At 39.9% G+C, this 15,104-nt stretch overlaps 2 protein-coding genes across 6 annotated transcripts in view; one reads left to right on the plus strand and one right to left on the minus strand.

Moving 5' to 3' along the window:
• The window catches only part of NAA50 (N(alpha)-acetyltransferase 50, NatE catalytic subunit), a 53,668-nt gene extending 42,142 nt beyond the window's left edge, over positions 1 to 11,526 (minus strand). Inside the window, exon 1 of one of the 2 annotated variants that reach the window (XM_029579347.1) lies at positions 11,148 to 11,526. In XM_029579347.1, the coding sequence (XP_029435207.1) occupies positions 11,148 to 11,155 (8 nt within the window). In that variant the 5' untranslated portion in view covers positions 11,156 to 11,526. The remainder of the gene's footprint in view (positions 1 to 11,147) is intronic. The other variant, XM_029579345.1, reaches the window with a different exon arrangement.
• The window catches only part of ATP6V1A (ATPase H+ transporting V1 subunit A), a 132,033-nt gene continuing 128,451 nt past the window's right edge, over positions 11,523 to 15,104 (plus strand). The window contains exons 1-2 of one of the 4 annotated variants that reach the window (XM_029579341.1): positions 11,523 to 11,651; positions 12,275 to 12,382. Coding sequence is in view for 1 of the 4 variants with exons in the window: in XM_029579340.1 (XP_029435200.1) it covers positions 12,659 to 12,731 (73 nt within the window). In the remaining 3 variants the exon portion in view is untranslated. The other 3 variants (XM_029579342.1, XM_029579344.1, XM_029579340.1) reach the window with 3 other exon arrangements.

Genomic DNA, 15,104 nt, shown 5'->3' on the forward strand with positions numbered 1-15,104 from the left:
CGGGTTACAAAGGAGATAATCTGAGCGCCGCGCGAATACCTAATAGGGCCATCAACATGAATAAGGGGTAAGGGAAAACGCGCGTCCAATGGCAGGTTAACAGTGCGTGCCGGAGCGCACTGTACTGTATAGGCCCGTTAGATTGCAAGCTTTTTGGGGGCAGGCATTTTGTACGTTATCTAATTTGCTGTAAAATGCCCTGGTATGGAACACTATATAAACACCAAAATAAAAATACATGTTAAAATTGTGTAATAATATAGCCTTATGAAACCAGACTAAGCAGAGCAGCATTTATGCCATTTCCCACCAGCACTAAAAATATACTTATATATCAACCCACACTTATCCCTTATTGTATAAATTTTGGGCATATCTGTCTAGTGTTTCTGATTTTGGCAAATGCACCATTCTCAGTTCTGGCCCTTCAGTCCTCTGACATCCATGAGCAATCAGCTTAGAGAGAACTATGCTTGTAATCTAGATTGGCCACTGTTGGAAACAGGATGCTGGGTTTGATGACCCTTTGTCTGACCCAGTATGGCAACTTATGTTATGTATATTGCTGGTTATCCCAAAATCCAGACTTATTCAGAGTTTCCCACCAAAGACTAGAACCAAGAACCACTGAATTAGAAAGCAAAAAAAAAAAAAAAAAAAAAAATCAGATTCCTAGAAGACCAGGAACATGACTTGAGTAAGCTTTCAGCAACATCCAACACAGATGAGGGTATGAAGATCCTCAGTGGTCACCCAACTGCCACATACTGAAGAGTAGTAGCAAACTAGAGCTTACACTCACCATTTGCAACTGGATTTTTGCCACCTCGGGCAGAAGTAACATTCAATTCTAAATTTCTAAATGATCAAACAGATATTCTTAAGTGTTAAATGGATCTGAAGGTTCGCATTTTTATATTAATCATGATAAATTCCCCAATATACGCTTAGGCTCTGATATTTTTCCTGAAGGGGCAATTTCATCATTCAGGTATCAATGCAGTTAACTGGAAGGTCTCACAAAAAAAAAAAACCCTCTCTAAACAGATGCACATTACCATCAAATATTAACCAGAACTAAACACTGTCAGCTATAAATATCATTAAAACCAGTCTAAAATAGGTATACCAAAATTAAATGCATATAAGGACAATTTAAATAAAATGTTCCCATCAATTCAGTGAAAAACCTCAACTAATATAAAAGTCTTGCTTTCGCTGTAGAGGAAAATGCTAATTCATATGATCAATCAAAACATGTCTTAATCTGGAAATTAAAAGGAAATAGTTATAACAGGTTTAACTTCCTGGCTGAAACCACAGCACTATAGTATAAGAGACTCAGATTAGATTTTTCTATTGGTGTTAATGCTTCAGAGCTGGGAAAAAATTCCATGCACCAGGTTGTCCCAAAATTTAAAATGTGGGGCCCTAGTACTTGACAGAAGAGACAATGAGTCAAGTCAGGGAAAGTAAGTTGTAGTGGCCACATCTAGCAAGCCTGGGGAGTTGCAGTAGTTGCCAATAGCAGGAGGCTTACTGGAGGGATGGGAAGAGCAAAAACAAAATGTAAAAAATAAGGAAGAGAAATGAGAAAAATTAAAAAAAAAAAAGGGCAAATATAAAAAGTTAGATACTAATTTATCTAGGGCCTAAGTTTTATAAATATTATTCTAGTACGCTGGAAGGAACATGTTTAATAACAGAAAGGGGAAAAGCTTGTCACTTGTGGCTACCCTTTATGGCTATAAATGGAAGATAGAAGATGTCACCTCTCTAGCCCTCAGGGCTGACAAAGGTTTTTGTGCCTTTTGGACCTGCCATCTGGGGCTGCAGGAGGGCAATCTTAAAGAGGGCAAAAGGGATCAAAAAATGAATATAGCACACTATGAAAGTTTGTGTTTCTTGTACAGGGCTTATTCAGTAAGGGCCAGATTTAAGAAAGCATATACTTGAGTAAAACTAGCTTTTACTCGAATAAATGCATTTTACTCAAGTAAATGGCTTTTGAAAGTTGCTAGGATAGTAGTTACATCTACACACCTCATTTGAAAATTACCCCTTAAATGTTCTCTCACATATTGTGCTTACAACTTAAACCTTTAAGGAGGATATCAGATCAGTAGCACCTAAGATGGTGCTCCCTACTTGTATCAGGTATTTCATCTAGAAGAAAATAATTCCAGCTAAAATGAATATTGCTGCTTTATATATATTACATAGCAACGCACTTTAGAAATATTTCAAAGAACCGAATGGGACTACATGCACGTCTCTAGGGAACATATGTCTCAGTCTCAGATTGATTACTTGCTCATCTAGTATGCTATTTTGGAAAGTGTCTGGGGCCATGATTGGCCCTCTAGGTTTCAGACCATCCAATTATTTGATAGAGTTACACTGGAGGGGTGGAAAGCAATGGTGATTTCCAGCCTATTTGGTTCGGTACCCAGGTTTTCAGTTATATTTAGAAAAGAAGTGGGTGAATACTTCAAATATAAGATATACTTAGAGGACCATACCCTTTATCGGAAGACAGCCAAGGCAGTGCTCCAGGGGGACATAATTGCTTTTGCAAGTAAAAGACAAAAGATATAGATAATAAAATTCTGAGACTCAAGAGACAGGTATGATCGGACAGATTGCTTTTGGTTAAGCAGCAGCAGAATAAAAACAAAGTCTCATTTCTAGTGGCCCTCAACTCACCCACCCACCAGAGAGCACAGAAATCCACGTTCTATTATAAATATTGTTTCAGTATGGGAACAAGGCAGGCAATGATATAGCGTAAATTGGGAGCCAAGTACATTGCAATTATGCCAGACAAAAATAATGCATTAATAAGCTAGTGAAGGACTCGAGGTGGTGTTCTTAGACTATTTTCAGAAGTTCTATTCCAGGGAGCCAGGTAATGTGCAGGCCAGGGAGCTATTTTTTTTTCAGAACATCACTTTGCCGCAACTTATGCTTCCACAGCTGGAGGTGTTAAATGCTCCAATCAGTGTTCAGGAGATTCACCTTGGAATTCAGAATACCCTTTTCTATGAAATGCCTCGGCCAGATCGATTCCGGGGGGGGGGGGGGGGAGGGGTGTCTATAAAATGTTTCAGGGTCAGGTTAGAGAAGATAAGGCCATCGCGGAAAGATTAAAGGATTTCTTTGCTTCGGTGTTTACTGAAGAGGATGTTGGGGAGGTACCCGTAATGGAGAAGGTTTTCATGGGTAATGATTCAGATGGACTGAATCAAATCACGGTGAACCTAGAAGATGTGGTAGGCCTGATTGACAAACTGAAGAGTAGTAAATCACCTGGACCGGATGGTATACACCCCAGAGTTCTGAAGGAACTAAAAAATAAAATTTCAGACCTATTAGTAAAAATTTGTAACTTATCATTAAAATCATCCATTGTACCTGAAGACTGGAGGATAGCAAATGTAACCCCAATATTTAAAAAGGGCTCCAGGGGCGATCCGGGAAACTACAGACCGGTTAGCCTGACTTCAGTGCCAGGAAAAATAGTGGAAAGTGTTCTAAACATCAAAATCACAGAACATATAGAAAGACATGGTTTAATGGAACAAAGTCAGCATGGCTTTACCCAGGGCAAGTCTTGCCTCACAAATCTGCTTCACTTTTTTGAAGGAGTTAATAAACATGTGGATAAAGGTGAACCGGTAGATATAGTATACTTGGATTTTCAGAAGGCGTTTGACAAAGTTCCTCATGAGAGGCTTCTAGGAAAAGTAAAAAGTCATGGAATAGGTTGCAATCCACGAAAGGACATCGCCAACTGGCTAAAAGACAGGAAACAGAGAGTAGGATTGAATGGGCAATTCTCTCAGTGGAAGGGAGTGGACAGTGGAGTGCCTCAGGGATCTGTATTGGGACCCTTACTGTTCAATATATTTATAAATGATCTGGAAAGAAATATGATGAGTGAGATAATCAAATTTGCAGATGACACAAAATTGTTCAGAGTAGTTAAATCACAAGCAGATTGTGATAAATTGCAGGAAGACCTTGTGAGACTGGAAAATTGGACATCCAAATGGCAGATGAAATTTAATGTGGATAAGTGCAAGGTGATGCATATAGGGAAAAATAACCCATGCTATAATTACACAATGTTGGGTTCCATATTAGGTGCTACAACCCAAGAAAGATCTAGGTGTCATAGTGGATAACACATTGAAATCGGAGCAGTGTGCTGTGGCAGTCAAAAAAGCAAACAGAATGTTGGGAATTATTAGAAAAGGAATGATGAATAAAACGGAAAATGTCATAATGCCTCTGTATCGCTCCATGGTGAGACCGCACCTTGAATACTGTGTACAATTCTGGTCGCCGCATCTCAAAAAAGATATAATTGCGATGGAGAAGGTACAGAGAAGGGCTACCAAAATGATAAGGGGAATGGAACAACTCCCCTATGAGGAAAGACTAAAGAGGTTAGGACTTTTCAGCTTGGAGAAGAGACGACTGAGGGGGGATATGATAGAGGTGTTTAAAATCATGAGAGGTCTAGAACGGGTAGATGTGAATCGGTTATTTACTCTTTCGGATAGTAGAAAGACTAGGGGGCACTCCATGAAGTTAGCATGGGGCACATTTAAAACTAATCGGAGAAAGTTCTTTTTTACTCAACGCACAATTAAACTCTGGAATTTGTTGCCAGAGAATGTGGTTCGTGCAGTTAGTATAGCTGTGTTTAAAAAAGGATTGGATAAGTTCTTGGAGGAGAAGTCCATTACCTGCTATTAGGTTCACTTAGAGAATAGCCACTGCCATTAGCAATGGTTACATGGAATAGACTTAGTTTTTGGGTACTTGCCAGGTTCTTATGGCCTGGATTGGCCACTGTTGGAAACAGGATGCTGGGCTTGATGGACCCTTGGTCTGACCCAGTATGGCATTTTCTTATGTTCTTATGTTCTCTTGCCACTACAAACCTTGTTTACCATTCTCATTGCGGCCCAGTCCTTTCCGTATAAGACCAATAAAGCTTTGATTACTCTCTTGCCTAAGAAAGGGAAAACCCACTTCAGCTGGAATTCTATCAGCGCATATCTCTGCTAAACTTTGACCTTAAGCTTGTGGCAAAGATATCTGCTGATCACTTGGATCTTTTTATTCCAGATCTAACAGTAGATCAAGTGGGACTCGTTAGAGGGAGGCACTCTGTTTTAAATGTTAAAGGTCTTGGCCTCTATGTTGTGGAAGAAAAGGAGAATTTGTCCTTGATGCAGAGAAAGCTTTTGATCACGTCATGGGACTATTTATTTTACACCCTAGAGAAATTTGGCCTCTTTGGCATGTGCTTGCAAGTAGTCTGCCTATTATTTTCTAACCCCCTCAGCACAGATTCTGCTAAACAGTAATCTCACTAGTGAAGTTTTATTGCAGAGCGGGATGTGTCAAAAGTGTCCTCTTTCTCCATTATTTATTTTGTCCCTGGAACCTTTACTGTTCAATACAAATATTACAGGCATACAGATGGACTAAAAGGAGTTCAAATAGTGGCCTTTGCAGACGATCTGCAACCCTTATGCATCTTTGGCTGTATTGATGGAATAATTTTTGTGCTTTTGGACCTTCTCTGGCTTTAAGCTTAATTTTCGTAAGTCCAAAACTATGGTCTCACACTTCTGTTAAAGCCTTATGGGGTGCAATCTTCCCTTTTCATTGAGCTGAGTCTCCTTTAAATATCTTGATATAGAACTACCTACGGATCTTACTAAAATTTAAATACTCTCCCCCTATTAAATATGAAGAACAAATTTCTGGCCTGGAACAGTTTACCACTTAGTTACTGATAGAGTGAATTTATTTAAAGTTATCTTATATTCACAATGGTTGTAAGTCCTGCAGACGCTCCCCCTATTAATGCAAAAGAGGGGTATTAAACTGGGCTAAACCAAATTCTCCCATTTTCTTTTAGCAGGGGAAGCGGACTAGGATCCATATTAGTAAGATGTTGGATGGTTGGAGAGATGGAGGCCTGGTTATTCCTAATATGGAGAAATATATGGTGTGTCTGCTATGGCACGTTAAAAAATGGATCTTGGATACCTCACATTTTATGCTTCTGGAGTTTGAAAAGAATCTTAGAGCCCTGGTTCAACCTATGTTCTTTATGCCAGAGTGAGGCAGCTGCCACCAGCGATTTGTCGACTAGCTTTGCTTTGAACCCCAAGCATTTATACGTTTATCTTCAGTTGCGGTATTATGTCTCTATGTTGACAAAGGCTAGCTTGATTGAAGAATTTCAGACTAAGTTGACGGGTTCTTTCAGATGGAGGAGTGAGAAACTGGGGATATCACGATTACATAAATCTCTCATTGGCCTGGAGAAAGGTATGGCCTGTGAATCCCTTTTAAGTAAATGGCAGAATGAGCTATCAACTACTGAAACATAAGAACATGCCATACTGGGTCAGACCAAGGGTCCATCAAGCCCAGCATCCTGTTTCCAACAGTGGCCAATCCAGGTCATAAGAACCTGGCAAGTACCCAAAAACTAAGTCTATTCCATGTTTCCATTGCTAATGGCAGTGGCTATTCTCTAAGTGAACTTAATAGCAGGTAATGGACTTCAATATTCAATATTGTTGCTCTCTAAATATTTTGCCAAGATACCATAGCTGGCAGGAGAGGTGAGTCTTAGAGAGTTACAACAAATTTCAAGAAGAGCCTACCTGGTCCCAACCTGACTTTGTAATCTTGACTTCCTATAATCGGAGTTGCGTACTAAACGTCATCAAGATAGGGAAATGCTGGGGCATTATTTTTGACTCTGCCGGCCGTAAAATCTTTCTCGGGTAAGATTTGGAAATATTTAATATCTTTATTAGGTCTGCCATTGGTATTCTTTTTGATGTAGATGCTTCATTTAAAGTACAGGGGGAAGGGTTTAACCTTTTTCTTAGGAAAGCTTGTTTGTTAGGGAAAATAATTTTGCAGGTGTGGTTTGAACAGATGCCACCCTCTTTTTGGTCTTAGAGAAATAAGTTGAATGGATTGATGCAACAGAAAATCAGAAAATGGTTTGATCTTTTAAATGTGAAAGTTTATAGGGGTATGGGAGCCGTATTTGCAGCAGCTCTCCCCCATACACACACATACAAATATCAGGAAAGGTGTGGTGAGGGAGTGAGGGGTATTGTCAGGATTCTTTGGTTTTTAATACCATGTGTCTAGTGCTTACCTGGGGAGATTGTTTTGGGATGGTGGGAGTAGTATGAGTTAAAGCAATTGTTCTTACAAGCTTTGCCTTTTCTGTTATTAGATCTGCCTGATATGCACAAGAGACCACTGTGTATCAGGCATTCGTCTATGTCTATTCTCTTCATAATTTATCTTATTTTAAATTAAACTTTGGGAAGGGCAAGGGAAAAATTGTAAAGTGTACTATTTGTTCATTGTAACTTTTATATTTTGCTTGATGTACATAAGGAGTATCAGGCATTTGTTTGCTTGCTTCTTTCAATAAACAGTCTAAATATAAAAAAAATATTTTAAAGAATAAAAGTCCCATTTACTTCTTGCTCAGAACCAGCATGATTATTTAGAGACCAAGATCCTGCATAGTACAAACTACTCAGGTGGAAAAAAATTCTAGCGTGCACTAATACCATAAGAGTATATATATGTATTTAAAAAGTCGATTGCTCTAAACTTATACAACTAGGCAACACCAGCAAATAGTCAATTTTAGTGTTAAGCATTTTGAAATGATTTAAATGATTATTAGGTGTTGACCACTTCTCACAGATTGTTCGACTTGCTTTTAGAGACAAGGGAAGTTCTCACAAACAGAGGACAGCAAGTTTAGTCCCACTCCTCAAAAGTGAATGAGGCAAATAATTAGCGCACCATCAATCTAATGTCAATAGTATTCAAACTTATGAAAACTACGGTATATAGGAGAAGGATGATGCAGTACCTTGAAACATGTAGAAAGGGATGGAAAAATTTGTAAAAGAACTTGAACAGCCATAGCATAGATATATATTTAAGGAGCCAAGGAAAAATTCTTCCTTTTAATTTAATTTAATTTTGTGGCTTTTTTTGCTCATTTATTTTTTTGGACTTCTTGCTACTTTTTTGCTATTTCTGGTTTGGTCTATATTTCTGATTTTTTTCCATGTTTACTCCTTTTATCTATTTTTTTGCTATATTTTTTGCCTTGGATTCCCATTTTTGGTTTTGATTTTATTATTTTTCTCCCCTCCTTAATCTCTCCTTTCTGTGGCAGGAGCAGCCTCGAGCCATAGCAGTTTCCCCTCGACCCAGGCAGCAACTGTTCCTTGGGGTCCAGATTGTTGCAAGCAGCAATATCAGCAGCAGCTGATGCTCTCTTCCAGCCCAGGCTTGATGCAGGCAGTGGCTATTCTCTTCTAAACCAGCAGCCAGTTAATCGCTAACTTTTCCAATAAGACTCACTGCAAGCACTGGCAGCTGTCTTCCTACCAGATGTTCTCTTCTACTTTGGGCCCTCAGTGGCTACTCACTTCCATGATCTGCAGCAGTTTCTCCTAAATCAGGTGCCAGGCACAAATTTTTAGGAAAGTAGCATCCAGGAGTTTTCTACCCCTGCATGTGACAGGGTCACTAGGAGAAGCTCCTATCAAATAAAACAGTTACTTAATAAGGTGACAAAAATGGTGGCTTTTGACACTGTTCCACACAGAAGCCAGATAAACTAACTAGCATGGAAATATAAAAATTTTGTTAAAGGTGGGAGAAACAGCAACAGACCTCAACATATGGGGATGAAGACAGTGCCAAGATCAGTTCTTTTCAATATTTTTACAGGTGGTCTTGAAGAGAAAATGTCCATTCTAGCAGATACAAAATGATATGGTAAACACCAGAAGGGCCAGAAAAAAAGAATGAAAACTTAATAAAAATCTGGAAGAATGGTCAAGGGCTTGGCAGCCGTGCTTCAATGCAAAACTGTAAAAAGTAATTTATCTGGAGCATCATTCCATTAACCACTTATCAATTAGGACAAGAACTAGCAATTAAACAAGACAGATCTAGGAATAATTATATCCACTGATTAGAAGGTTACCTTTAGTGTAGTAAAATTGGGAAAGCCAATAGTATGCTTGGGTGCATAAGTATCACCAGCAAGGAAAAACAAGTAACACTGTCCTTGTATAGCTCAATAGTGAAACCATATAACTTGAGCACTATTAGTTCTAGAAGCTGTACCTTTGCAATGATATTGAGAGGGGCTCCCAAAATAGGTCTATGACATTTACATTGTAGGCTCCCAAGCTGGACCTACATCAAACTACACACAAAGACTTAAAATACTAAAAAATGTATTTGCTGGAAGAAAGGAGATGAAGAACAAACATTAAAATATTTAGAGTTCAACTAAAGTACAAGGTGGTGCCATTTTCCATAAAAAATTCAAGAAGGGGTCATGATATGAAGTTGTAGCAGGAGGCCAAGAAATATTTATTTAGAGTGGTAGATGCCTGGAATAGCCTAACAGCAGTGGTGGGGCAGATAAAGAGAGACTTCATAAAAGAAATGTGGTGCCTGGGTGTTGCTTTAGGTATGGAAACATGCTTGTCTACCTGGCCAGCCAGAATCGCAAAGACAACAAAAACACTAACTGGTAAGGAGCAATTTCCTGCAGGCAATCAAGCTGGGAGATCCTTAAAGCAAGATGGGAGGAGGCAAATCAGGCAACTGGGTGGGCAAGTTGGTGTCTGCCAACATCTATCTACATTACCATGTGCTACATTCCCATTCTATCTCTATACAAAAAAATCTAGTAGAATCAGGCCCTAGGGAACAGGTGTGAAGTTATAGGACAGGGATTAATATCACCACCCTAGAACGCCAGCACTCTGATCATGTTCAAAATTTTTGGACTGGCTATGCTAATTTCAAGCATAGACCCCCTTTTGCCCCAAAGCATTCCAACATTCTTTAAGCAGTAGTTGCATTTATTTTTGGCATTTTGCTAGCACACACTGCTCAATCCTAACATTCAGCATTTACATAGATTGAATATACACACACATATATATATACACAACCTATATGAAAATAAATGCTAAGTGTCAATAAACACTTCAGTACATAACACCTGACACTTTTACTGCAACTATACCATAAATGACATCTGCCCTTAATCATGATTGACCCTGCAAAGCAGGTTTGTTATATCATGCAGTTATATTATGTGGTTAATTTTCATTAATTATTCTTACTAAGAAAGGGGTGCAAATTCCTCTCTCTCCAGGAAAAAAAATTACTATGCGAAAAAAAAGCAGGTAGTGACTTCTGTGGATAAGTAACAGCTAATATTTTTATATAAAAGTGTTAACCATACTGATCTTACTAAACTCCAATACAGGGAGCACAATGAGATACAGTTCACAGTTAAACACAGTCAGAACCACGTTTAGCTCCATTTCCTGGCGTACAGAAAAGCTGACACCCACGGATCCCTGGTACAGGAGACACTGTTTCTCTCATTACACGCGGAACAAAATTAAGAACGGGCCTTCAACTCCCCACCAGTCCCTAAACCAGTCAAAAAAAGAGAAAATGTCTGAACGCCCAATGTCACCTAAAAATAAAACTGAGGTTGTGTTAAAAATAAGTGCTTGCCCCTCTTCTGTTAACCCCTTCAAATAGGGCAGAAAGTTAAATAAAAGAAAACCAGTGCCTTAAGGGCCTCCTCGTTCAAACTCCTTTCCTTATATTCAACAGTTGAAAGTACAGATAACTAACTCCCCCTCTCTTACCGCAAACACACACAATACACTTTAACAAAAAGGGAGCATTTCAAAAGATAACCAGCCTCAACTCTATCCCCATCCGAGACCTCCTTCACCTAGAAAGTTTGCGCTTGGCCCAGTAGAACAAATGTCAAAGTCACCTTCTTCCCTTCCACAAAAACACATTTTATTTAAACGGAACCGAATTGTTCTGTGAAGTCTTCACAGGGGCGGGAAGTAAAGCCCCCCACACGGTAGGGCAGGGCCGCAAGTTTTCGGGAGCAGAGGTCCTGTCCCCGTCCGCCTCCCCGGGGACCTCAACAAGGGTGGGGGATTAAATGTGAACTATCCCCCTCCCTAGCTCGTTGTAAGAAGGAGGCAGCAAAACTTAGAACTCACCCTTTCATTTTGTGCGCCGGAGCTCGGCTCCTTCCCTCCCTCCGCCGAACAGAGTCAGACCCGAAGAGGAGGCGTCGTTGACTGTAGCGGTGGTAGCGGGGTCGGCGTCTGCTCTGCTCAGGGGGAGGAACGAGTCGATCGGCGGCCGGCGAAGCTATCACCGCCGGTATCGGGGGAGGGGTGACGGGTAGGCTACCTCCCCGCCACTCTCCTCCACATGTGGCAGCGGCGGCGGCGAGCGCTGGAAGTTGGTGCTCCTCCCTCCTCCCCGCGGCTCGCGCGCGCCCCCCTAATCGCCTTACTTCCCGGGCTCGAGCTCTCTTTCTCGCACGCTCGCTCAGTTACGTCCTCGCTTGCTTAGCGCACGCGCTCAACCTCTTCCTTTCCCCCGCCTCTCTCTCGCGCGCGTCCTTTCACTTTTTTCGGCACTCTCCACCTTCCCGCCTGTGGCTCGCGCGCTCCTCATTTTCCGGCGAGCATCTTTAACCCTTGACCTCTAGTTCGGTAAAATGAAATAAATATGTAAAAGTAATTGATGGTATCTATTTTTTCCATGGACAGGAAAGTAGCTCGCGTTTCTGAATAACCTATAATCGGATACTGTTTTAGAGTCATATGAAAATTAATGTTCTGAGAATTCTAGTAACCTTTGACCTTTATCATCTGATTTTTTGAACTGTTTTCACGGTGGACGTTTTTATAGTTTGAACTGAGAGTATTCATTTGTATTATTTAAAATAGAGAAAACAGATGTACGACGGTGGTAAGTCACGTGATGTTAGCAAGTTTATTTTCCTTATTAACAGTTTTATGCTGGAATTGTACAGTAAGGCTCTGGCATTACAACAAAACTTATTATAAAAAATATAACCATTCGTCTCCAGAAGGTCACAATTCTAGGGAAAACTCAAAATTATTTTTTGTTTCTGCAAGATAAATCAAATTGGCGGGAGGGCAGGGAGAACGTTTGACAGGAACGACAATGACGTCACATCCCATCGACGTCATTCCTGAGCCCTTTAAATTATAACCAACAAAAAACATATTCGCTTTGAAAGCAGTAGAAGGATTGAATATTAGGAACTACTTATAGAGAGAAATTATTTTTTTAATATTTAATTTTGAAGTGGAAGTGTGGCGCGCGGAGGAGGCGGCACCTGCAATGTCAGCTGACTGCAGGGCGGGCGGAGGAAGCGGAGTCTGACATCTGGAGTATAGGACGGCGAGCTGTGCCGGTAAGTGCTGATTTCTCCGTGCTTCCGTTTGGTGAGGGTGAGTCTTGCTGGCTCGCTCTCTCTTTTTTTTTTTTTTGTTTCCGCTTTTTAGGAGAAGGCCAGGGCATTTATAGTTTGTTGGGAAGCCTCTTGCTGGGGGGGGGGGGGGGATTCTGCGAAGGGCCGGTGCTTGGCGTGTACGGGCTGCGTCGTGGTTGTTGGTCCGGTATAAGAAACACCTAAAGATGGTGTGCTCGAGCTTTTCATCCTCATCTAGCTTCCTCCTTCATATGTTACATGTTTTGTTTTAATACTTGGAAGAAGGAACCGTGGTATTGCGTGCTCACTTATAACATAATCTTCAAAATCTGTAAGCCCTCATTTTTTTTTCCTTCTGAAAAATGGGTCTTAGGACATCATTAGTTAAATCATTAGCTGTTTCTTAAGCTTTGTCCTGTTTATGTATAATTTGTGAGTATCCTTGTGCAATTTTGTTAAGAGCACAAACTTCATAATTTATCTTTTACTCTAGTGGCTAACATAATTCGGCCCTGGATTGCCACAAAAGGTCTATTTTTCAGGGGCATCTCCTATGAATATGCATGAAATATATTTGCAGTGCTTATTCAGTGTGAATATCTGGAAAAACAGACCTGTTTGTAGAACTCCAGGACTGGAGTTGCCTAGCCCTGGGCTAACAAAAGGATGAATTGAGATAATTTTTACCTTTGGCAAACCTCATCTTTGCTGCTCTGATTTATGATCACAGTGACTTATAAATCAGAGGTTAAGTCTATATGGAAGCACAATATTATTGTGAGAATAGTTTGCCTTAGGTCTAAAGATCTACTATCTATATGTGCAAGAGGAAAGACTGAAATGGGTGTTCATAATGCTTTTTTCAGTGGTTACTCTAAGTAAGATCTGTTAATAAGTGTTCCTCTTTGTTCATTTTCTTTATTGTCTGTGTTCTAATTTTATTGGCTAAATCTAATTATTAGTTAGTAGTATTAAATCTTGGGCTTTGTTCAGAACAATAGATTTTTTTTTTATGGAAAGTCTTTTATGAATCAGCCTTGTCTCTTTTATTAGAGAAGTAGCACCCCTATTGTGCATTTCTATAAAGAAATTTAGTTTTCCTGATTTATGTACATTACAGTAAGTAATATTGGTTATTATTGTTTTATCAGTGTCTAATCCAATTTAATTATAAGAAATTCTAAAGCACTGAATGGAAAAATGAATTATAGGCAGGAGAAGAAAATGAATATATTGCTGATTATGAAACATGCATCTTTTCAAAAAAAGGCTATTTCTTAACACATAAGACCCATATTTATTGTATAATATTATAGGTAAGTATGCTATATAGTTTAGTTTCTTGTCAGCATTGAGACTGTGTTTATAAACTGGTGCATATAAATGGATTGTTTTGATTGACTAAGCATTGCTGTAACATTTCTCTTACTACACTAGTAGTTGAATTTTGTCATATCAAAATAATCAGCGGGGCACTTTTTAAGTTGACAGACTAGTTGTTGCATCTTTTAGTTATGCTACAGGATTAGTAGAATTGGTGGAAGACAGCCAGTAAGCCCCCCCTTTTTATTTATTTATTTAAATAATTTTTACAGAATTTATTATAAATGTAATACATATATTAGGAGCGTTGCTTCTTAATGTGACATATGGTCCATATGTCACATTAAAAAATTATTTATTGAGTTATATCCTTTTTCCTCTTTTCTCTGACCTCCCACCCCCATACAGCAGAATCAGGTGGCTCTGAGAACTCTTGCTGACCTAAAGAACTGGAGAGGTATTAACTCTGAGATGCATCATTAGCACCACTCTATAGATGGAAGAGTTTACTATGGTCATGGCAGTTGTCTTCTTCCGTCTCTAGGCATGATTGTACCACCTCTGTGGCATGCTTGCAGTTTAGTTTTAGGCATTCTTTGGTTTACACTTTGTATATTATGTGTCCTCAAACTTTGACTAGCGGGGAAGAGGGAGGCTCACTGAACATTTGAAATTGCTGAGAGGTCCTGGGTGGGAAAAGAGGGGGGTCCCCCTTCAAATTCAGCAAGAGCAGTAAGAGAACCCACTTGGTATTTTGAAATGCTGGGGAAGAGGGGAGGGCTTCCAGGGGTGTAACACATAGACTGTCAGTAATAATAATTCAGTATTTCTTGGAAAATAGCAACTCTGCCCCACGTCCTGGAGAATCTTCCCTAGCTCCCTTCCCCAGCATCTGCCCCACCTCAGAAGAGGGACTGCAGGATGGGAATAGCAGGAGCCTAGGCTGCTTAGAATAAGTCACTGGATTGGGGAGAGTTGTAAACTCCCACCACAGTGCACAGGCAGCCCTTATCCCACTGGCAAAACCTTTGGGTTATGGCCCAGTCCTCATCCTGCACCAGGTTTCTCTTTCCAGCTGGTGAGCATTGGCTGTAGCAGGAGCAACGAGAGTGCATTCTGCCTCTGCCACCCGCTCTGAATCTCACTATTTATTTAAAAGAAAGCATTTGTCCAAAGCTGATTACAATAGTAAAATAATACATAACATTAAAACATAAAACACATTAAAACATAAAACACAAACATTAAATATAGAGTAACACATATAATCCACCACATCGAACCTCCTTCACCTCAACTCTTTCTGTTACCGGTAACCCTCACCCACAGCTACTCTGCAAAGGATTCCCTAAATAATTCAGCTTTAAGTAATTTACAAAAT

The sequence above is a fragment of the Rhinatrema bivittatum genome, chromosome 15 (genome assembly GCF_901001135.1).
Source record: "Rhinatrema bivittatum chromosome 15, aRhiBiv1.1, whole genome shotgun sequence".
Lineage (NCBI taxonomy): Eukaryota > Metazoa > Chordata > Amphibia > Gymnophiona > Rhinatrematidae > Rhinatrema > Rhinatrema bivittatum.